Source organism: Erythranthe guttata, chromosome 12, assembly GCF_056151865.1.
Source record: "Erythranthe guttata isolate IM_541 chromosome 12, IM_541, whole genome shotgun sequence".
Classification (NCBI taxonomy): Eukaryota; Viridiplantae; Streptophyta; class Magnoliopsida; order Lamiales; family Phrymaceae; genus Erythranthe; species Erythranthe guttata.
The window spans coordinates 2,904,009-2,923,536 of NC_142544.1; the positions used below are offsets into that span (position 1 = coordinate 2,904,009).

The window sequence follows — 19,528 nt, forward strand, 5'->3', positions numbered from 1 at the left end:
TGTTGACTTGGTGATGTATTGTTAACTTGTTTTAGGTGTGAAGATGCTGATTGTAAGTACATTGATTATTTGTAACAAAATAATAATAAGAGAAGTGTTTTCTGGTGAAGCTTACCTCTTAAATCTTGTCTCATATCAGTTAATAATAGTATCTTATGTAACCACTCTCATTTTCTTGCATGAGTTAAAAGTCAACTACAATAGTCTAGAAATTCATTTAAACACAATATCATATTATTATTATTATTAACCCTTATTTGTATTTTCTTTTTTTCCAAATAATTATATCAATTAAAATAAAATAATAAAATAATTTTAAGACCACAATTTTGTCGGTTTGTTTGATTCTACACTTGGTGAAATACACTGAATGATTATTAACCGTTGATCTGAACACAATCACACACACCCATTAGTATATGTGTTTAGTGGGAAGTTATTTCACCACATCAACCGTTAATAAGTGTCCGATGTATTTCACCGATTGTAGCATCTCAAATACCCAATTTTGACCCTATTTGCTCAATTTTCTCCCAAAAACATGTCAGGAAAAAAACAAACATCAAGATTCAAACCTACAATCTATCTCCCCAAATTTATTACAAATATCTCATTGTCAGCTGTCATACACACATACCCTTTTGAGCAGCAGCAGAAGTTTTCTCTTACCATATTATCTCAACAAAATCATTAGCCCAAACAACAAAAAAAAATGTTGAAGTTGAAGAAACACACAGCTCAAAGATTCAATTTTTATCCATCCCACTTCTTGAAATTGAAACACACAGCTCAAAGATTCAATTTTTATTTTTCCCAATTCTTGAAATTGAACTACACACCTCAAAGATTCAATTTTTATCTTTTCCAGTTCTTGATTTTGTCCACCTTTTACTGCAATTCATCATCACTTGAACAAACCAACAACACAACTACTGATTACTCATCATTAATCTCCTTCAAATCCAATCTCCTCCTCCAACCAGACAACATACTCTCCACAAACTGGATCCCAACCGTCGATTTCTGCACATGGTACGGAGTCTCATGCACGAACCGGCGAATCACAGCCCTCCATCTGTCCGGACTATCTCTCAACGGCCAGATATCTCCGGACATAGCCAACATGAGCCACCTCGTCGAACTCGATCTCAGTGGTAATAACTTCAACGGCATTCTCCCGAACGAACTCGGATTCTTACGAAACCTCCGAACACTCAACGTAACAAACAACTCCCTCCAAGGCACAATCCCTTACAACTTGAGCCAATGCAGGAATCTTCAAGAACTCGATTTGTCTCACAACTTCATCGCGGGGAACATTCCTGAGAATCTCGGCCGATTGCGAAATCTACGATATTTAGGCGTCGACCACAATAATCTCACCGGAAAAATCCCGCCTTCGTTAGGTAACTTTTCGAGATTGGAGTATTTTTATCTGCATGAAAACGATTTATTCGACGAAATTCCGTCTGATTTAGGGAAGCTAACTAGTCTCAAAGTGATAGGCTTGAGAGGTAATAATCTCACTGGCTCAATACCTCCTTCAATCTTTAACATCTCATCTTTGCGAATAGTGGATCTCTCGATAAACGGGCTTTCAGGGAGGGTCCCGGAGAATCTAGGCGAGAATATTCCGAATCTTGAAAGGCTTTTCTTGGATGGCAATAGGATAAGCGGTGAAATCCCGGTTTTCCTGTCGAATGCATCGAAGCTAAACTATTTGTTTTTTACTGAGAATGATTTGAGTGGAGTTATACCGCAGGATTTCGGTAGGTTGAGCAATTTGATCTGGTTCGAATTCGAGTACAACCGAATATCAGGCGGGATTCCTTACAGTTTGTTTAATATTACGTCGCTCCAAATCGTGAAATTCAGGCATAACTACCTCAGTGGGGAGCTTCCTCGTGATTTCGGTAATTGGCTGCCTAATATTCAAGAAATTTTCTTGTCACACAATCAGTTTAGTGGAGAGTTACCTTCTTCGATATGCAATGCCACAAACCTCGTTCATTTCGAGGTTTCGAACAATAGCTTTAGTGGGCCCGTGCCGATGATGTTAGGACAGCTGACGAAGCTGGAGCATTTGAACCTGCAAGTCAACTCATTAGTCAACAGCCCTTTATCCACTCATCTCGACTTTCTTGATTCGTTGGTCAACTGTAGGAATCTGCAGTTTCTCATTCTTGAATCGAACCCTTTAAACGGCATCTTACCAGAATCGGTAGGGAATTTATCGAGCAACTTAAAAGTGTTCACGTTGATATCGTGTGAGGTCGAGGGCGTAATCCCACATGGGATTGGAAATTTGAGTTCTTTATTTTTTTTGGGATTGTCCGGAAATAATTTACGAGGCGAAGTTCCGTCATCGTTCGTCAGCCTGCAAAACTTAGAAAGGATATATCTAACTGGCAATGAATTAAAAGGCCCTATTCCAAATGTTTTCTGCAGCATAAAAGTATTGGGAATTTTGCATCTCGGAGAAAATAAATTTTCGGGATCGATACCGGAGTGTATTCAGAATCTAACCGGATTACGAGAAGTATCTTTTGCTGCAAACAATCTGAGCTCTAGTATACCTTCCGTCTTTTGGGAATTGGTCAGTGTGGGAGGCTTCAACTTTTCAAGAAACCGTTTGAACGGCATTTTACCGACGGAATTCGGAAACTTGAAAGCAGTCAACATCATTGACCTCTCGTACAACGATTTCTCGGGCGAAATTCCCGACTCATTCGGGTCTTTACAGAACCTGCTCACACTCGACATGTCACGCAACAAATTCCAAGGCCGTATACCGAATAGTTTGAGCAATTTAATAGTTATCGAATCCTTGGATATGTCATCAAATGCTCTCTCCGGGAATATTCCTCCATCGCTCGGATCGCTACGCGATCTCAACTACCTCAATCTCTCGTTCAACATGCTAGAAGGAGAAATCCCGAATAAGGGCGTTTTCGTAAATATCACTTACGAATCTTTGATGGGGAATTTGAACCTGTGCGGTGCTCCTACCTTAAATTTTCCGGCATGCACGACTCAAATATCCGGAAAAACGAAAAAACGAATGTCTCGAGTTCTCAAGATAACCATTCCCATTGCTTCGACTTTTCTGCTTGTGACGATATTGATTCTTGCATGGATCGTTTTTTCAAGAAAAAAGAAAGTTATAGAGAATCAAACCGAAACAAATACTCTTCAAATGGGATTTCAGACAATCACATACCACGAACTCGTAAAAGCAACCGAAAATTTCAGCGAATCCACCTTATTGGGAAGGGGAAGTTCCGGCACGGTTTACAAGGCCAAGCTTTCGGACAACACTTTAGCAGCTGTTAAGGTTTTCGACATGCAATATTCAAGAAAAGCTCTCAAGAATTTCGATGCCGAATGCGAAGTACTAAGCAATGTGAGGCATCGGAACTTGGTCAAAATAATCTCCACTTGCTCGAACGTCGAATTCAAAGCCATGATACTCGAGTACATGCCTAATGGGAGCTTGGACGAATGGCTTCACTCTCGTGGAATTCCGTTGAGCTTAATCGAGAGAGTGGATATTTTGATTGATGTGGCAACGGCGGTGGAGTATTTACATCACGATTATACGGTGCCGATTGTGCATTGCGATTTGAAGCCTTCGAATGTGCTTCTTGATGAGGATATGATGGCTCGTGTGGCGGATTTCGGGCTCGCGAAAATCTTGGTTGAAGACGGAGAATTGGTCCGAACCAAGACTTTGGGGACTATTGGGTATATTGCTCCAGGTATATACTACTCATATGCCTCTTCTTTCATTATATATATACATAAACACACACACACACATATGTTACTGTAGTCTCAGTTAAAACAGAGTAGAGTAGCTTATAGGGGTGAAAATTGGAACGGATTTTCCCATTTTGCCGATTTCGATCTGAAAGTGTTCAATTTTTGAACGTAAATTTTCATTCTGAATTCCAATTGTTGGATTTTCGAATTTTTCTGGATTGGAATTGAAATTGGAATTGGGTTATATACGAGGTTCCAATTTCTGATCCAATTTTTAATTTTCAAAAATTTCGACCTTCTCTTCCCTAAAAGTTACACTTATAATACGAATATTATGATGTGTTTTATATTTCATAGGACCAAAATATTTGAATTTTTCGAGCCGATTTTGATCAGATTTTTTACAATTTTGGAACAAGTTTTTTCATTCCAATTTCCAATTTCCGAAAATCCGATTTCCGAACTTTTTAATGAATTGGAATTATTTTTTCACTTCCGAAAAATCATTTTTTTTTTTTTTGAAAAGTGCTATTTCCAATTTGATCCGGCCGATTTCCACCCCTAGTAAGCTTATACATGAATTTAGTATATGCAATTCGATAGAATAATGCCGTCTACAAAGTGGTTTTGTCAATTCAGAGGCTAACACGACTGCAATACTCGAAAAATAACAAATTTCTATACGAAATACCAAGTTTTCGAGAAGCAGTGGGGGGGGGGGGGGGGGGGGGGCATGGCCCCCCTAGCCATCTGCGGGCTCCACCACTGACCTCACACATATCAACTTCTCTCTAATAAAAAAAGTTCGATTCGAAACAGAGTACGGAATGGACGGACAAGTTTCGACAAAGGGAGATGTTTACAGTTTCGGGATTTTGTTGCTCGAGACTTTGACAGGTAAGAGGCCGACAGACGATATGTTCGGTGAAGATTTAAGCCTACACCAATGGGTGAGCTTATCATTCCCCAGTGGCCTAAGAGAAGTGCTGGATTACAATATTGTCAGTGATCTTATTTCAGTTAAAGATAGCAGCAGTGCACCGATAAACGAGAAACGAAACGGGGACGAAGAAATTCTCGTTTCAATTGTTCATTTGGCTCTCCTTTGCTTGAAAGAATCGCCAGACGAGAGGATTGATATGAGAGGTGTGGTGGTGCATTTAAAGAAAATCGGAGCTGAATTGAACAGTAGCAAAAGATTGTCCGGCAGAAAAACTCACACTTAGAATTTATTGAGCTCGTCTTGATAAATTTATTTTACGATGAATTTCGAATTCATGGCTCTAATTTTGAATTTAAATCATTACCTCAAATTCAAACACTTCCTGCTGCTAAATTTTTTTCTATTTCGTACGCAAATCCACGCTTTAGTAGTACAGTAAGTAGTTTAAAGAAATCCAAATTCAAGAATTCGATCGCATTTAGAACCGAAAGAATTTAAGATGGCTTCAAATAAAAAAACTTCCCTAAAGAATTCGAAAATTTCTGGTGTCACAAATTTACCTCGAACGACCAAGTGTCTGGTCTCTATTCAGACAACTCAGCCACGATAGAATCACTTGTGCACCTTTTTCCCACGAGCAATCCAACATTATATCGTGCGCAACTCCTTCGACGCAAACAGGTGACACCCCGTAAAACGTTCCCGTCTCGTTTAATCCCTCTGCATCCTACATAAATCATAAAAACAATTACAAAACGAAATAGTTTTCGAAAGTACAATATTGCGAAGGCAAAGAATTATACATACCACTATGAAATCATCCTTTGCTCCCAAGACAAAGATTCCGAGAAAAGAATCTTTCATTCGAGGGACGGGAAGTGATGAGTTGAGCTTCCGTAGATCGAACAACGGCATTCTTGAACTTTCCGTCATCAGCTTTTGATAACTGGTAATAATTTAAAATTAGCAAAAACAAAAATAAATTAAAAATAATAATAATTAAGCTGGCTTAAATTAGAAAAAAAAAAAACGGCAAATTGAATCAAGAAACTAACCGAAGGACAAGTTCATCCTCCATGGATGCAGAGAAGAAAGTTTCCTTACAAAGAGGCAGAGATGTTTGAAAAGCTTTCGCGGCCAAACTGAGCGTCACCTGCTCCGTATTACAGTTTTTTTAATCATGTAATCGTATTACTGAAAATTGTATATAAAATGTTACAACTATAAAAAAAAAAAAATCGGTTCATTAAAATAATGCAAGTATATTATACCTTAAATGCAGCAATCGGTTTGGAGAACAGGTACCGCCAAACGAGGCCACTGAATAAATGAGAAAAAAAATATAATTAAGTGCAAGTCTGGTAATACAGTAGAACCTCAATAAATTAATACTCGATAAATTAATAACCTCGCTTAAATAATAGTTTTTTCTGGTCCCGGCTCGGTAAAAACATACTAAATTATTAGTTCGATAATTTATTGTTTTGCTAAATTAATAGAATTTTGCTAGTCCCGACGCTATTAATTTATAGAGGTTTAACTGTATAACAGAATTCACCACACACACACAAAAAAAAAAAAGTTCACCTGTTTCCTGAAGGAGGAACAGAGCAAACAAGTACACCTCCAGCTAGAAAAGGGTGCGCTCGTTCCATTTCTGAAATAAACGCACGAGTGTTAAATAAAATAAATCCATACTAAAGAACCGCAACTACCAACAAATATTGAATTTATCAATTTCACAAAAATGCTACCGACCTTGTAATTTTTCATTTCCGATATTCGAAAGATAATATTGAACGATAAGGCCGCCAAAAGAATGGCCTAGCAACACGGGTGGTAACCGAATCTCCTTTCCGATGAAGTCAGCTACATCAGCTGCATGCGTCTACTGTATATACCGAGTTTTCACCATTACATGGATTATAAAAAACAAATCGCAAATCGGAGAAAAAAATAAATTTGATTCGGTTTAACAACTCGAAAACATTTTTTTCTCGACGAAAGGGGAATTATTATCGGTTGAGACGGGAAGATACCTGGAGCGAACCTGCAACTGGACCAGCCGGTGAATCGCTCTCGCCCTGAAAATCGCAATAAATTGCAATGCCTTAGAATCCAGCATTACTACACTCATTAATCAATATGTTTCTATTTTTTTAATAATACTAATATACGCCATAACGATGTTCGATTTTTCGGTTCATCAGATTGAAATCGGAAACGAAAATTGCCACAAAAAAAAAAGTTAATTTCACCCAAATAAAAAATCTTAAATATTTGTACACTGAAATTACCAAAAACAAAATTATTAAAATTGATAATGGGAGAAGAAGGATTACCTGACCTAGCAAGCTGATGGCATAGCAATCGAAACCGTGTTGAGAAAAATAGGGCAACCAATTTTCGGCCCAGCACCAAGCCGCGTGAAAGCTTCCGTGGACGAATACTAACGGCGGCGGCGGCGGCGGTTGAGCCGGAGATTTATCGAATTTTTCGCCGTGGCCCTTTTGGAAGATGAATTCCATTTTCAAACCAGACGGGAGCTTGTGGAAATGACGGGATTGCCCTTGCTTGAGCTCGTACGGAATCCGCATCTTGTCGTTGCTGCCCGTGAGGACTGCCCGGGGATTTACGGTCATTCGCCGGTGAGGATTGCTAGTCAGAATTATGGTACCGAGTGCCGCCATTGTTGAGTCGGTGGAGCACGGATAACTGTGCAGCTATCTTCTGCTTGCTTTTTCTTCTTTCTTTTATTATTTATTTATTTTTGATAGGAAATGACAAAATTAACCCTACTCAACGGTAATATTTGAAGTTTCAGAGGGGTAATTCAGCGAATTATCACATTTTACCAGTGCAAAAATGCAAAAATGCCGAAATGAATCAAGAACCCCCCTTCAATCATCGGCGACACCGTAGAAATCAAAACGAGGGAATGCAATCACCGCCGTTTTCCCGATGATTGCATCTGAAACATTGACACTGTTCCCCAAAATTCCGATATGCAGCCGAGCACGATTTCCAACAAACCCTATTTCTTGCAGCTTCAACAGCCCAAATCGAACTCAGAATAGATTGCATTTCGTTCGTGGAGAAAAGCGTCTAAGTGATCTCAGCACGTGGGGAATCGGTGGGCCCTGCAAATTATTCGTTCAAGTATTCGATCAACGCCAACTGCTCACAGCCATCAGGTTTTTGCCCACCAGGTTACTGTTGAAAGTTCTCACAGAACTTCAACATTTACTGTAATGTGATTTTAGTGTAAAGGTTTATTCTTTTTTTGTTAATGTAGGTATTGCAATGAGCAGTCCATGAGATATATCGTCGTTGGAAAAGGTTCGAACTGTCTTTTCGACGACTTGGGATTTGACGGTTGTGTTATTCTGAATTGCATTGTGTTCTTAGAGAAGATTGAGCCTGGTCTGTACAGAGCTGGAAGCGGCTACCCTGTGAATCGTCTCGGTTTTCAGACAGCGAGTGAAGGATTCACGGGGCTCGAATTCGCCGGTGGAATTCCGGGGACTGTTGGTGGTGCCGTTTATATGAATGCTGGAGCAAACGGACAGGTATGAGCCCTTCTTTTATTATTATTTTTTTTTTTTAATATGACTTTTTTGCAGTTGAAATTAGTGTATATTTGGTTAAACTTTCTTGATTAAAATGGATTACAGTTTTGGCTTTAGAACCTTTAGTTGTCATATTTTGTATTGTAGTAAAAAAGGACAAAATTGTGTATCTAAGATTGATATAACTTTTACAAGACCAGATTGTTGATATTAGGTGTGGTTGGATACAAATACAGTGGGGAATGATAAGAGATTCTAATAGGATTATGCCTCGTTTGGTTGGTAAGATTACCTTATTTGATATTTAGTTAGACCAAAAACTTTTTCAGGCTGACCCTCAATTTTGGAAAGAATGAGCTCGTATTGAACCTCCTCTAGTCGAATTACATAATTGGATTACGTAATCGTATCTTGGATAATGCTATCCTGGCAACCAAACGACACCTTATATGACGAAAAGAGCTTAAATTTGCATTGTTGTTTTCATTTGTATTGAAGGAAACATCAGAAGCTGTTGAGTGTGTTGAGCTCATCACAACCAAAGGGGAGTATCAGATTCTAGAAAAAAACAACCTCAGTTTCGGCTACCGATCGTCTCCGTTTCAAGGCATGAATGACTTAGCAGCCATCACAGCTGTCACATTCCGATTGGACTTCTCACAATCATCAAGAAAAAATCAGCAAGAATACTTGGAAAGGTACTAAAAACTAAAAAGTAGAAACCATTTCAAGAAAGTGATTTATGTTGTGTTGTGAGATGTCTAATTTAAGCATAGTACTGTAGAACGTCGATAAATTAACACTCGATAAATTAATAACCTCGATTAAATAATAGTTTCTCTCAGTCCCGACTCGGTGAAAACGTGTTAAATTATTAACTCCATGATTTTATAATTCGCTAAATTAATAGAATTTCCCTAGTCCCGACTGTATTAATTATAGAGGTTTAACTGTAATGTTTTTTATGTTGTTTGTTTGTTTTTTTTACAGGAGGAAAAATGTTTTTTATGTTGTTTGTTTGTTTTTTTTACAGGAGGAAACTAACTCAGCCCGTTGGTGAGAGAAGTGCTGGTTCGGTGTTTCGTAATCCACGCGGGACGGAGTTTTCAGCGGCACAAATGATCGATAAAGTTGGATTAAAAGGATGTAAAGTGGGAGGGGCTATGATTTCCAACAAACATGCTAATTTCTTCGTTAATTTCAACAATGCCACTTCTCGCGACATGCTCGTGCTCATTGGCTTGGCGAAAGAAGCCGTTTTTCAGAAGTTTGGCGTGGAACTCAGAGAAGAAATCTTGTATATTCATCCACACTACAGGTAATTTTAATTGCTTACTAGTTGTTTAAAAAAGGCAAAGATATTATTACATGCCTTGTTTTTTTTTCTTCCTTACAGTACATGAGAATTATAAGATGTACAGACTGTAGGGTGTTACTAAATAGTGTTAGAATTCCATGCTTCTCTTTAATCTCTGGCTCTGGTTAGAGCTTTAGTGATGAAATGAGAGAGAACTCCGATCGGACAAAACAGGAGGCAAAGTGTAACCGAATGTCGTGTCTCGATGTTTTCTTGCAGTCCGTCGTAATAAACCTGTCTGTTTTGAACATAACATAAGAAGATGCAAGAATTAGAACACCCCATAACACATATCTATCTCTGTGTGTGTCTGAGAGAGAGAGAGAGAGAGAGAGAGAGAGAGAGACCTTGCAGCAAAAAGATCTACAGCTAGCAAATGAATCCAAGCAGAAGCTAATGTCATCTCAGTAGAAAACATCTTAGCTATACCTGGAAGCTGAACAAATTGTAAAATTTTAAATTAATTAAAACTAGGGCAAATTACGGCCACCCCCTTGAGTTATGGTCAAATTACGAAACCCCCTCCTGTTTGGGTGTTTGGGTAATTACAGTCACCCCCAACTATCTTTTATCTTACGAAAAGACCCCTCCAGAGTTCAATTTAGGGATGTTAAATCTCAATTTAGGGATGTTAAATCGGTAAAACCATACCGAAATTTCGGTACGCCAACATTTCATACCGGTTACCGAACTGAATATACGATTTGGTTCGGTAAATAACCGAATTACATAAGTTTTATGTAAAAATATTTAAAATGAGGGGTGGCTGTAATTACCAAACAAGAGGGTTTTGGTTGTAATTTGCCCATAAAACTAAGTTCACATGTCCTAATTATGAAAAAAATAAATAATAATAAAATGAATTATATAAATTAGCTAAAAAAATAAAAAAAGAATTACATACCTCTGGTAGCCAGTATTTACTAGCAAACATGAGGCGCATGGTATCAGGTGTCCATGATAGATATAATAGATATGCGTACAGTAGTCCAAGAGCCATGTAAGGCACACTGCTTGACACTAATTTCTTTGTCTGTAATTTAGGCCAACTTTGTTAAAAAAAATTATTTTTTTAATTTTCAAAATAAGGTTTGTAATAAGTGAAAAAAATATATACTTACAAGCTCTGCTTTAGGTGCTACAACCATGAAGGTGTAAAAGGGAAGAACAGCTGCTGTTCCTAATGTGAAAGCCCCATTAGCTATCTGTGAACATGGCATCCCTGCACAAACTATCATCCCTCATTTACACATTCTAGTATGTGTGTTTCTGTGTGTGTGTGTGTGTGAGAGAGAGAGAGAGAGAGAGAGAGAGAGAGAGTATATGAAGCATATACTGGAGAGATTTTTCTGAAGAGAGTATCTTTAACAAGATTTGGTCTAGTGATGAAGATGGTTCTTGATTTTCCGACTAGTTGTTGCCCAAATAGTTTGCTGTTCTTGATATTTTTACATGGGCTGTCAACCTGAACAAGAAAACAAATTAAAAATTAAAAAAATTAGAATTTATTTTTTTTTGGACATAGAACTGTTTGAAGTGTCTGATTCTGCCAAATAAAATAGGTAGATAAATCTTAAGATTAGATACAGAAAACCTCGTACAGATACGAACAACCACTGTTGTTGAAATTGAGAGTGTTTTACTTACCCTAAGAGAGAGAGAGATTTGGGAGCTGAATAAAACAGAAGATGAAGCCATCTCTGAATTTTCTACAAGAAAAAAAGAAATTGGAAGGTAATTTTTTTTTGGGTAGAACTACTGTTAAACTACAAAGACTACTACAGGTTTTATAGAGAGTGCAATATAAATTAATGGGAAAAAAAAAAAAAAAAAAAAAAAAAAAGGGCTGAAGCTCCTTCTTGAAGACACGAAGACTTCTTTGTGTGTGTGGAATAAATTATTATATATAAAGTGATGTTACAAAAGTTTGGAAATTTTAATCTAATTGTTTATTTAATTTTGATTAATTGAAAAGTTTATTTACTTTTGTGGTATCGAGACACATGGCAAAATTTGCATCTTACACAATTTATTTATTATTAATTTAAAGAAAAGGGGGGTCTTGTTTGTGGATTAATGCATATGCGCACTAAGTAGTGTGTGTGTGTGTGTGTGTGTGTAACTCTCACACAAAAACACACAGTGAAAGTACCTAACTAGTCAATTTTTAAGCCAAATCTAAGCAGACAACGTTATTGGATGAGAAAGAGTGTATTTGACTATTTGATTTCTGACTGATTTAATATATTCATGTTTACTCGTCCAATGTGCGGTAGCCACGTGTCAGAGTAACGTGGCGCACATGCAAATTCCAGTGCCGGTGGATTTTTCATTCATTAGTGGGATCGTCGATCATAATAATATATCCAACCACTCAAAAAAAAAAAAAAAAAAAAAGAAAAATGAAAAACCCTGAAATTATGTTTTTGTAAATAAAATCGGGTTATATGTTTCATTAATAAATTCCAGATAAAAAAAAAAAAATTGAATTGCCTTAAAAGAGATGTACTTGTAATTACAAACGGAATCAGAATTTTAAATTTGGACGTCCGATGAAAAAACTTACGTCACTAACCTTTTGTGTACAAAATCTATGGTTAGCTAAGTCGACACAACTCCAGAAGAAAAATGAATTATTTCGTCGGTTTGTGGCATTTCTTTTGTGTACAAGCAACAAATGGATATTTTTGCGTTATCTTTTCTTTATTGATAAGAATACTTGATTAAATAAATAAATTAAAAATAAAATAAAATTGGACCCTATAAAACAAGTTGACTTGTTTTTCAGTACGTGGCATTGTGATAAGCTTACACGCAACAACTTGAATTTTTTGTGTTATCTTACTTCATTGAGACTTTAGAAAAGGTAATTATTATTTATGAATTCCTTTTGTTTAGTGTAGTCAATATCGCGGGATGTTGCAATATGTATCACAACACGATACAGTTTATATTAAAACGATGCAACTCGACATACATATCGATTGTAATTAAATACGCCAATATTGCTCGACACCACGATAAGATACAATACGATAGTTAAGATGTTTGGTTTGATGGTGGTTTGTGCGATTTTCAGCACATTTAGGAGTGATTTGTGTGATTTCAGCACATTTAGGGATAATTTGTGCGATTTTCAATACGTTTAGGAGTGTTTTGTGCTACTTTCAACATCTTTAGGGGTTATTTGTGAGATTTTCTGCATATTTTGGGCTGATTTGTGCAATTTTCATCACATTTTGTTTACAACATTCGTGTTTGTCTTTTTTTTTTTTTTTTTTTTTTTTTTTTTTAATTAAGGCTAAACCACAAAAAGAATTTGCTTCAGATAAAAGCAATTTATATTAGCAAATGTAAATAAAACCGACACTTACATTTCTACAAACTATATGACTTTTGTCCAAACTTCAATATCACCTGGAAAATTCGATATATAACAGTAACACAAACATGTACACGAACAACACAAATATACAGTACGAAAGAACCGAGAGTTCCAGAATTGCCTAATTCCTTTACTTACCGATAACCACATATTACAGTACAAATATATTTGGAAAATAAATTAAAAAATTTATCGGACATTTTCAGATAATTAAAGTACGAATGTGAACGAAAAATGACTAACAATGGTCATCGAGCCAAGAAATGATGTCAGCAAAAACTCGGAGAATCATATCATCTGGCTCACCTTCTAGAAGAGAGTGATAAGCATCGTCGTACAGGTTAAGTTTCTTGTCCGAACTGCTCGACTTTTCGTACAATGCTTTACTCACGGAACAATCTGTTACTCTGTCTTCTTTTCCGTGCAATATCAATAATGGAAGAGACACCTGCAAAAACATTGTATTAATAATCCTAACTCAATCTTCAATAATAATAATAATAAGGGTAAATTACAACCACCCCATGAGGTATGGTTAAATTACGAAAACCCCCCTCTTGTTTGTATAATTACATTTACCACCCTCAACTATGAATCTTCTTACACCTCCATCTTTATGGTGTCAAATTCAACATAATCATCTAGATTCCGTAGAATGTTAGATTCCGTAGAATGTGCTCTAGTTTGTACTCGTTATGCGCAAAAATACAGTTTCTGATGCACCAAAATCTGATATATATTTTGGTATATACAGGCCAAAAAACACATTTATGATCATCTTGCTTCAAAATGTGGAGCTCGAATGGGATAAAACGGATACAAAAGTGATAATATTCCACATAATCTCGAAGATTCCACTAAATTTGAAACTGCAAGGGTGGACGTGCAAGAAAATTTATAGTTGAGGGGGCTGTTGTAATTACCCAAACATGAGGGTTTTTCGTTATTTTATCATAGGGGTTGGTTGAAGAAGAAGAAGAAGAAGAAGAATAGTAGTAGTAGTAGTAGTAGTAGTAGTAGTAGTAGTAGTAGTAGTAGTAGTAGTAGTAGTAGTAGTAGTAGTAGTAGTAGTAATAATAATAATAATAATAATAATAACAATAAAATTAATAATCCGTACCTTGTCCAGTTGTTGTTCGATCTCTTTCGTAGTACTCAGCAATTCTAGGGCTGTTCCTAGACGGGGGTTATGCTTGTAAGCGATAACGTTATAGGCTGTCTGAATAAATTAAGAATTAAAAAAAAAAAAAACCTAAATAAATTTAAAAAAATCATAGACTAAATGTCTTAAAAGAATTGTTGATGCATCAATTTAGAGGGGGAAAAATGAAAAACCTGTTCTCTATTCTTCACAACTTTGAATGCCAGCTCAGCTAAATCCTTATGCGGAACGAGCTTCTGCTTCGGAAGTAATTTAGCCATACCGCTCAATATTTGGGTCAATATCCATGGTGGCACCATATCATCTGCAATCTTGATTTACAAAAATATATTTTACCAAATCTAATATTGTAAACGACTATATATATATATATATATATATATATATATATATATATATACATACCTTGCACATAGGTGCGACAAGAACGGCTCCATTCCAAGAATCGGGTTGTCTCATGTGCACCTTGAGTGCGACTGCACCCCCCATAGATTGTCCGAATAGAAAACTCGGTAATTTTTCGAGATTTGGGTTTTCTGCATTCGCAATAATATGATTGATTACTATAGAAGAAAAAAAAAATTCAAAAAATTATCGTAACTTGGGAGACCTCGTATTGTACCTTTGACTTTGGAATAATGCTCGATGACGTCACCAACCATAATATCAAAGTTAGGTATATAGCCATGCAGACCTTCAGACAAACCAAATCCCGGATAATCCATAGCGAAAACTCCGTAACCGGAAGATGCTAACTTTCTCGCAACTCCTGTATTTAAAAATTAAAATAAAAATAAATAATCAGGTCCTGTAATCTCGAAATCGAGGGTGTAATAACGTTAAGTAGTGATATGAGGTACATGCCTTCGAAGAAAAACGTGCACGTATCTCCATAACCGTGACAAAAACAAATCACTGCTTTTGGGGAACCTTTTTCTGGAAGCCAACTTTTCGAGAAAATTTCCAACCCTCTTGAATTCACTTCGTACGACTGAAAAAAAAAAAAATCCGAAAAAAGTGTAGGATTCAATTGTAATTACGTGTAATAGAATGTTACTATAAGCGAGCAAGTTCTTCAAGAACCTTCTTTTTTTCTTGATGACATCATGATTCTAGTACAGGCATTAAAATAGTACAAACTCGAGTATTACATAGCTCCGCCTCGGGATTAATTGAAATAATTGAAGGGTATAATTGAAATAAATGAAGGGAGCAATTGGGTGATACATAGCTCCCACTCGGGATTTCATTCGAATACATAGCTATAAGACAAGAAATAAAAAAAAATAAAAAATTATTTACCTCCGCCATCTTCAATCCATCGGTTGGCATCTGCAAGATATGCAAAAAAAAAGTAAAATAAATACTCGAGATCAGAGTAAAACTCGTTACGAGTAAGAGTAGACATTTTATTATTTTTATTGAAACATAAAAACGAGAAAGGAATTAGCTAGCAACAAGTGAATCGAAATGAAAGAATTAAAAGGAAAAAAAAAACTTTATCGGTTATGGTTGAAACGACCCTTTATCACTAATTAAATACGAGCGTGTAGATATGCAATTCCTTGGGTGCCAATAATATTCATTTATCATGATATTGTCGTCAACTTCCATTTTATCTTTTGCTATTGGCAATAAACCAATACGACCTTCGTTTACTACTATTTTAACACCGGGATCTTCTTCAAGTTTGATACTTTTTTCGATGATTACTCTTTATTACATGTATCCCATGTTCGTAATCAACAAATAGCTATCCAATTTAATTAAAGTTCTCGCGTAAACAAAAATGCCGTAACCTTAATTCAATAGGCATTGAACTACAGAAATCATAGGTTAAATAAATATATACACACATCTAGATATATACATTCTTAAACTTCTCTAATTCGATCACAAAACAAAACCCACTACCAAGAACTAGCTTTTAACCTTCACCGTTCGATCGAAAACAAATGGCTGATACGAAATTGAGATGCATAAAAAGTAATTATTTACATCAAGAAACAATTTTTTTTTTTTTTTTAAATCTTTGCTGGAAAAAAGAAAATCTATTACAATGAAAACATAAATCCAACACAAATAAAAACCTTGAACAAGAGATGATCAATGGAGAGCTGAATGTGCTTGAATGCCTCACGTGCAATGCGCCTGGGGCCCACATGATCCATGTCAGCATCTAGAATCTTCTGCAACTCCTCACTCAAACCCTCTAATTTCACCATCAATTTTTCACAACCCAATCAATCCTAAATCATTCAATCAATCTTCGATGAGAAAGATCTAGGGTTTCAATTCTTGATTCGTACGGGCACAAAACTTCAATTGAAGGATCTGTGAAAAAAACCCACAAATCTTTTGTAAATGGAACAAAAACCCCCCCAAAAGAAAAATAGTTATAATGGAGTTGGGTTTCGTTTACCTTTGAAATCTGAAGAATTCAACGCCATGGGTAAATCAAATATATTGGAATTTATTATTAAATTTTATGTGGGATTTTGGAAAAGAAACAGGCGAGAATGGATCTCGTGGAAGAATCTTTCTTCAGTCAAAATTAAATTAGCGTCAAAATGGAACTTAATATGTAATTAAGTCCCTGCATTTATACGAAATGTTAGTTAAGACCCTGCAGTTACATTTTCTATAAGAAAAAGGCCAAAACTATGAGGAAGAAATATAAAGTTAAATTAATACTAGGAAAAGAAAATAACAATTTTTTGGTAATTTTAAATGATTGTTAAAATAGGAATTGATATCCTAGGATATTTTAAAATGGAATTATTTACTTCAAAAAAAAAAATAACATTAATAAGCGTCAAGTATGCATTAATGATACTTCATCGGGGTTCGTTTCAAAATATTTATCTTTTAAATTTTTGGGTTAATGATGGATATCCCCTCAAATAAAGTTAAATTACAAACAAAAAGTCTATCATATTTGGCTAATTACAATCGGTCTTTTTAATTATGATGTTTCTTATACGTGCCCCCTTGCGGTGTCAAATTTAGTGGAATCTTCTAGATTATGTGGAATATGCTCCAGTTGTTTGTATTCGTTTTATTCCATTCGAGTTTCACATTTTGAAATAAGATAATCATAAGATGTATCTGTTGGTTAGTAAATATCAGATTGTGGTGTATTAGAAACTGCGTTTTTGCACAAAACGAGTACAAACTAGTGATTATTCCATGGAATATAGAAAATATAATTATGTTGAATTTGATACCATAAGGGTGGACATGCAGGAAGATTCATAATTGAGGGGTGATTGTAATTATCCAAACATGAGGGGTTGTTGTAATTTAACCTTACCTCAGGAGGCTGACAGTAATTTACCCTAACAATTTTAAACTGGAATTTTTTATTTTTTTATTTTACTAACTAATTATTGATTATTTAGTAATAAAATATTTGGTTCGTTTTGGAAAATTTTAAGGGATGCACGCGCATTTAATCCCGAAAATTCTCTAATTAATTTTCTATATAAGCAATTCCAAAATGAGTGTATTTTCGCTCATTTGTTCTGCAACAAGAACAATAGGCCACTTGCCTTATTTCTCTCTCCCCAAATAAATTATTTTTCTTCATAATTTCACGTACTAATTCAATCTCTCCTGCAAAAAAAAATAAAAAAAAATAAATCAGAATAAGAAGAAGAAGAAATGGATTGTTACGAAAACGCAATGTCGATGGGTCGGGTTGTCTGCCCCAAGCCTCGCCGGGTCGGGCCATCCAATTTCAACAATTCCTCGATGCCCCTACGGTTTCACATACGGTGACGACTTTCTCATTTATGCCGTTGTTCGTTATCGTTTGTCGTTGTTTCCTTTTTTATTTCATGTTTTTTTTTTATATATATATATATAATTTATGTTTAGTTTCATTAATATTTTTCGTTACAATGGTGCAGAAATGACGCGATGGCGTTCGATTCTAAACCCGGGATTGAATTGCTCGACTCGATTCTTCGTAAGGTATATCTTATTTATATATATGTATAATTTTTTTTTTCTTTTTTCGATTTTGTTATTAATAAATTAGTTAATTGATCAATGATGTTAATTAATTATTATTTGCAAATTTTGATTTATATGTTTTCGTGATTGATTCTCATTCTCGTTTTACGAATTTACTCTTGTTTTTTTTTAAAGGAGGGATACGAAGCAGAACGATGTGCCAATACATCTCCTCCGTTTTTCTTTGGATCTCCGCCATGCAGAGCGCAAAATCCGGTGGTACAAGATTCTCATTTTAGGGTTGAAAAGCCTACGATCATCGTTTCGTCCTCCTCCGATTCATCTTCGCTGACATCACCTAATTCACAACCACCTCTAAGAGTCGAAGGTTTCGATTGCCAAAGTTCCCATGTTTTTGCAGTGGCATATAATCCGAGATGACATTTTTTGTTCTTGAAATTTACGGGGAAATAAGGTATTTAAATAAATAAAAAAAAAAAAAAAAAGCGTAAAGAAGTGATTTTTTTTTATGTAGATCTTCTAGATTAATTAATTATATAGTTTATAATGTAATGATAGATGAATTTTGAAATTTGAGTTAAAATGCAATGTTACCGGAAGAATACTGAGTTGACTGGGTTTTCGATTGATTTCCAAACGAAAATAATTTGCACAGAAGGCAATAATAGCGTTATCGATAAGCTTCGTTTAATATTTCGTAAATTTTTTTTAAAAAAAAAAATGCAGTAGGAATGAGGTTGAATTACTTGACATTTTGATGTTTTATTTGATATAATTTTATGGTACAAAATGTGGTTTTATATTGTGATTTATAGTTTATAACTTATATTTCAATATTCAGGTGCTAATTGAATATGGTTGACATTGCTCTTAACCCTTTGCATGGCATGGAGAATGTTATATAAGTTTAACCAAACTACTCAACTGAAAATCGATCGTTAAAGGCTTGTTTGAGCTCGATTTGTTGATAAAAGAGGAAAAAGATAAAAATGGACACATATTTTTGTTTGGTAAAATATGAAGCTCTGGGGCGGACCCAACGTCATTTCAATGGGGGGCGAGATTCGGAAAAGTATGAACTATGAATTTACGGGAGTTAGGGTGCAACGCCACCGAATTTATTTTTTTGGGATTTTTGTAAACATTTAAAATATTCAAATTATTTCATTTAAAAATAAGTATAATCTAAAATATATTTTCATATTGGAATTTGTAAGCTTAAATTCATAAACTATAATTTTTTTGGGGGGGAGGGAGAATACACTATAATTCATAAATGAATATAAAATTCACTAGAAAATGCAAAAAAAAAAAAAAAAAAAAAAAAAAAAAAAAAAAAAAAAAAAAATTCTTGCAGGGGCGGCAACCCCCA

The 19,528-nt window shown here is 35.4% G+C and overlaps 6 protein-coding genes across 11 annotated transcripts; 3 read left to right on the forward strand and 3 right to left on the reverse strand.

The window, feature by feature from the left end:
- The first annotated feature begins 524 nt into the window (after window positions 1-524).
- Window positions 525-5,083, forward strand: LOC105961271 (uncharacterized). The gene is made up of 2 exons (XM_012985508.2): window positions 525-3,758; window positions 4,582-5,083. Exons 1-2 carry the CDS (start codon window positions 713-715, stop codon window positions 4,986-4,988), a joined length of 3,453 nt encoding a protein of 1,150 aa, XP_012840962.2. The 5' UTR covers window positions 525-712; the 3' UTR covers window positions 4,989-5,083.
- A 5-nt stretch (window positions 5,084-5,088) lies between these two features.
- Window positions 5,089-7,395, reverse strand: LOC105961304 (alpha/beta-Hydrolases superfamily protein). Of its 4 annotated transcripts, none has more exons than XM_012985538.2 (8): window positions 7,048-7,395; window positions 6,745-6,789; window positions 6,464-6,593; window positions 6,293-6,362; window positions 5,977-6,025; window positions 5,761-5,858; window positions 5,513-5,651; window positions 5,089-5,432 (listed from the first exon to the last, which is right to left on the reverse strand). In XM_012985538.2, the coding sequence occupies exons 1-8, from the start codon at window positions 7,393-7,395 to the stop codon at window positions 5,262-5,264; spliced, it is 1,050 nt and encodes a 349-aa protein (XP_012840992.1). In that variant the 3' UTR covers window positions 5,089-5,261. The 4 variants fall into 4 exon arrangements, with proteins under 4 accessions (XP_012840992.1, XP_088683569.1, XP_088683568.1 ...); XM_088827443.1 differs by having other exon boundaries at window positions 7,053-7,190; XM_088827442.1 differs by having other exon boundaries at window positions 6,464-6,596; window positions 7,048-7,188.
- Window positions 7,396-7,475: 80 nt separating this feature from the next.
- On the forward strand, window positions 7,476-10,999 carry LOC105961270 (uncharacterized). 2 transcript variants are annotated; one of them, XM_088827440.1, is made up of 5 exons: window positions 7,476-7,899; window positions 8,001-8,274; window positions 8,773-8,972; window positions 9,308-9,592; window positions 10,767-10,999. In XM_088827440.1, exons 1-5 carry the CDS (start codon window positions 7,667-7,669, stop codon window positions 10,813-10,815), a joined length of 1,041 nt encoding a protein of 346 aa, XP_088683566.1. In that variant the 5' UTR covers window positions 7,476-7,666; the 3' UTR covers window positions 10,816-10,999. The 2 variants fall into 2 exon arrangements, with proteins under 2 accessions (XP_088683566.1, XP_088683565.1); XM_088827439.1 differs by having other exon boundaries at window positions 7,549-7,914.
- Window positions 9,556-11,500, reverse strand: LOC105961301 (protein ABA DEFICIENT 4, chloroplastic). 2 transcript variants are annotated; one of them, XM_012985537.2, is made up of 6 exons: window positions 11,279-11,500; window positions 10,955-11,096; window positions 10,753-10,853; window positions 10,536-10,664; window positions 9,979-10,067; window positions 9,556-9,869 (listed from the first exon to the last, which is right to left on the reverse strand). In XM_012985537.2, exons 1-6 carry the CDS (start codon window positions 11,327-11,329, stop codon window positions 9,740-9,742), a joined length of 642 nt encoding a protein of 213 aa, XP_012840991.1. In that variant the 5' UTR covers window positions 11,330-11,500; the 3' UTR covers window positions 9,556-9,739. The 2 variants fall into 2 exon arrangements, with proteins under 2 accessions (XP_012840991.1, XP_088683570.1); XM_088827444.1 differs by having other exon boundaries at window positions 10,753-10,862.
- Window positions 11,501-13,006: 1,506 nt separating this feature from the next.
- On the reverse strand, window positions 13,007-16,786 carry LOC105961300 (caffeoylshikimate esterase). The gene is made up of 9 exons (XM_012985536.2): window positions 16,601-16,786; window positions 16,269-16,512; window positions 15,481-15,510; window positions 15,043-15,169; window positions 14,801-14,947; window positions 14,584-14,714; window positions 14,352-14,489; window positions 14,137-14,235; window positions 13,007-13,464 (listed from the first exon to the last, which is right to left on the reverse strand). Exons 2-9 carry the CDS (start codon window positions 16,401-16,403, stop codon window positions 13,255-13,257), a joined length of 1,017 nt encoding a protein of 338 aa, XP_012840990.1. The 5' UTR covers window positions 16,404-16,512; window positions 16,601-16,786; the 3' UTR covers window positions 13,007-13,254.
- A 905-nt stretch (window positions 16,787-17,691) lies between these two features.
- On the forward strand, window positions 17,692-18,758 carry LOC148766224 (uncharacterized). The gene is made up of 3 exons (XM_088827445.1): window positions 17,692-17,954; window positions 18,090-18,153; window positions 18,331-18,758. Exons 1-3 carry the CDS (start codon window positions 17,842-17,844, stop codon window positions 18,574-18,576), a joined length of 423 nt encoding a protein of 140 aa, XP_088683571.1. The 5' UTR covers window positions 17,692-17,841; the 3' UTR covers window positions 18,577-18,758.
- Window positions 18,759-19,528: the final 770 nt, after the last annotated feature.

What these genes read in the sequence shown, in the direction of transcription:
- LOC105961271 (XM_012985508.2), top strand. Translation starts at nt 713, where the DNA reads ATGTTGAAGTTGAAGAAACACACAGCTCAAAGATTCAATTTTTATCCA. An exon ending in TATTGGGTATATTGCTCCAG is followed by an intron (nt 3,759 to 4,581) that starts GTATATACTACT and finishes GATTCGAAACAG; the next exon opens with AGTACGGAATGGACGGACAA.
- LOC105961304 (XM_012985538.2), bottom strand. Translation starts at nt 7,395, where the DNA reads ATGGCGGCACTCGGTACCATAATTCTGACTAGCAATCCTCACCGGCGA. An exon ending in CAGTTGCAGGTTCGCTCCAG is followed by an intron (nt 6,594 to 6,744) that starts GTATCTTCCCGT and finishes TATATACAGTAG; the next exon opens with ACGCATGCAGCTGATGTAGC. An exon ending in AACCGATTGCTGCATTTAAG is followed by an intron (nt 5,859 to 5,976) that starts GTATAATATACT and finishes AATACGGAGCAG; the next exon opens with GTGACGCTCAGTTTGGCCGC.
- LOC105961270 (XM_088827439.1), top strand. Translation starts at nt 7,667, where the DNA reads ATGATTGCATCTGAAACATTGACACTGTTCCCCAAAATTCCGATATGC. An exon ending in ATCAGGTTTTTGCCCACCAG is followed by an intron (nt 7,915 to 8,000) that starts GTTACTGTTGAA and finishes TTGTTAATGTAG; the next exon opens with GTATTGCAATGAGCAGTCCA. An exon ending in ATGCTGGAGCAAACGGACAG is followed by an intron (nt 8,275 to 8,772) that starts GTATGAGCCCTT and finishes TTTGTATTGAAG; the next exon opens with GAAACATCAGAAGCTGTTGA.
- LOC105961301 (XM_088827444.1), bottom strand. Translation starts at nt 11,329, where the DNA reads ATGGCTTCATCTTCTGTTTTATTCAGCTCCCAAATCTCTCTCTCTCTT. An exon ending in AAATCTCTCTCTCTCTTAGG is followed by an intron (nt 11,097 to 11,278) that starts GTAAGTAAAACA and finishes TTTCTTGTTCAG; the next exon opens with GTTGACAGCCCATGTAAAAA. An exon ending in TAGCACCTAAAGCAGAGCTT is followed by an intron (nt 10,665 to 10,752) that starts GTAAGTATATAT and finishes CCTAAATTACAG; the next exon opens with ACAAAGAAATTAGTGTCAAG.
- LOC105961300 (XM_012985536.2), bottom strand. Translation starts at nt 16,403, where the DNA reads ATGGTGAAATTAGAGGGTTTGAGTGAGGAGTTGCAGAAGATTCTAGAT. An exon ending in ATGGATTGAAGATGGCGGAG is followed by an intron (nt 15,170 to 15,480) that starts GTAAATAATTTT and finishes TTTTTTTTTCAG; the next exon opens with TCGTACGAAGTGAATTCAAG. An exon ending in GTGCACGTTTTTCTTCGAAG is followed by an intron (nt 14,948 to 15,042) that starts GCATGTACCTCA and finishes TTTTAAATACAG; the next exon opens with GAGTTGCGAGAAAGTTAGCA.
- LOC148766224 (XM_088827445.1), top strand. Translation starts at nt 17,842, where the DNA reads ATGGATTGTTACGAAAACGCAATGTCGATGGGTCGGGTTGTCTGCCCC. An exon ending in CCCCTACGGTTTCACATACG is followed by an intron (nt 17,955 to 18,089) that starts GTGACGACTTTC and finishes ACAATGGTGCAG; the next exon opens with AAATGACGCGATGGCGTTCG. An exon ending in TCGACTCGATTCTTCGTAAG is followed by an intron (nt 18,154 to 18,330) that starts GTATATCTTATT and finishes TTTTTTTTAAAG; the next exon opens with GAGGGATACGAAGCAGAACG.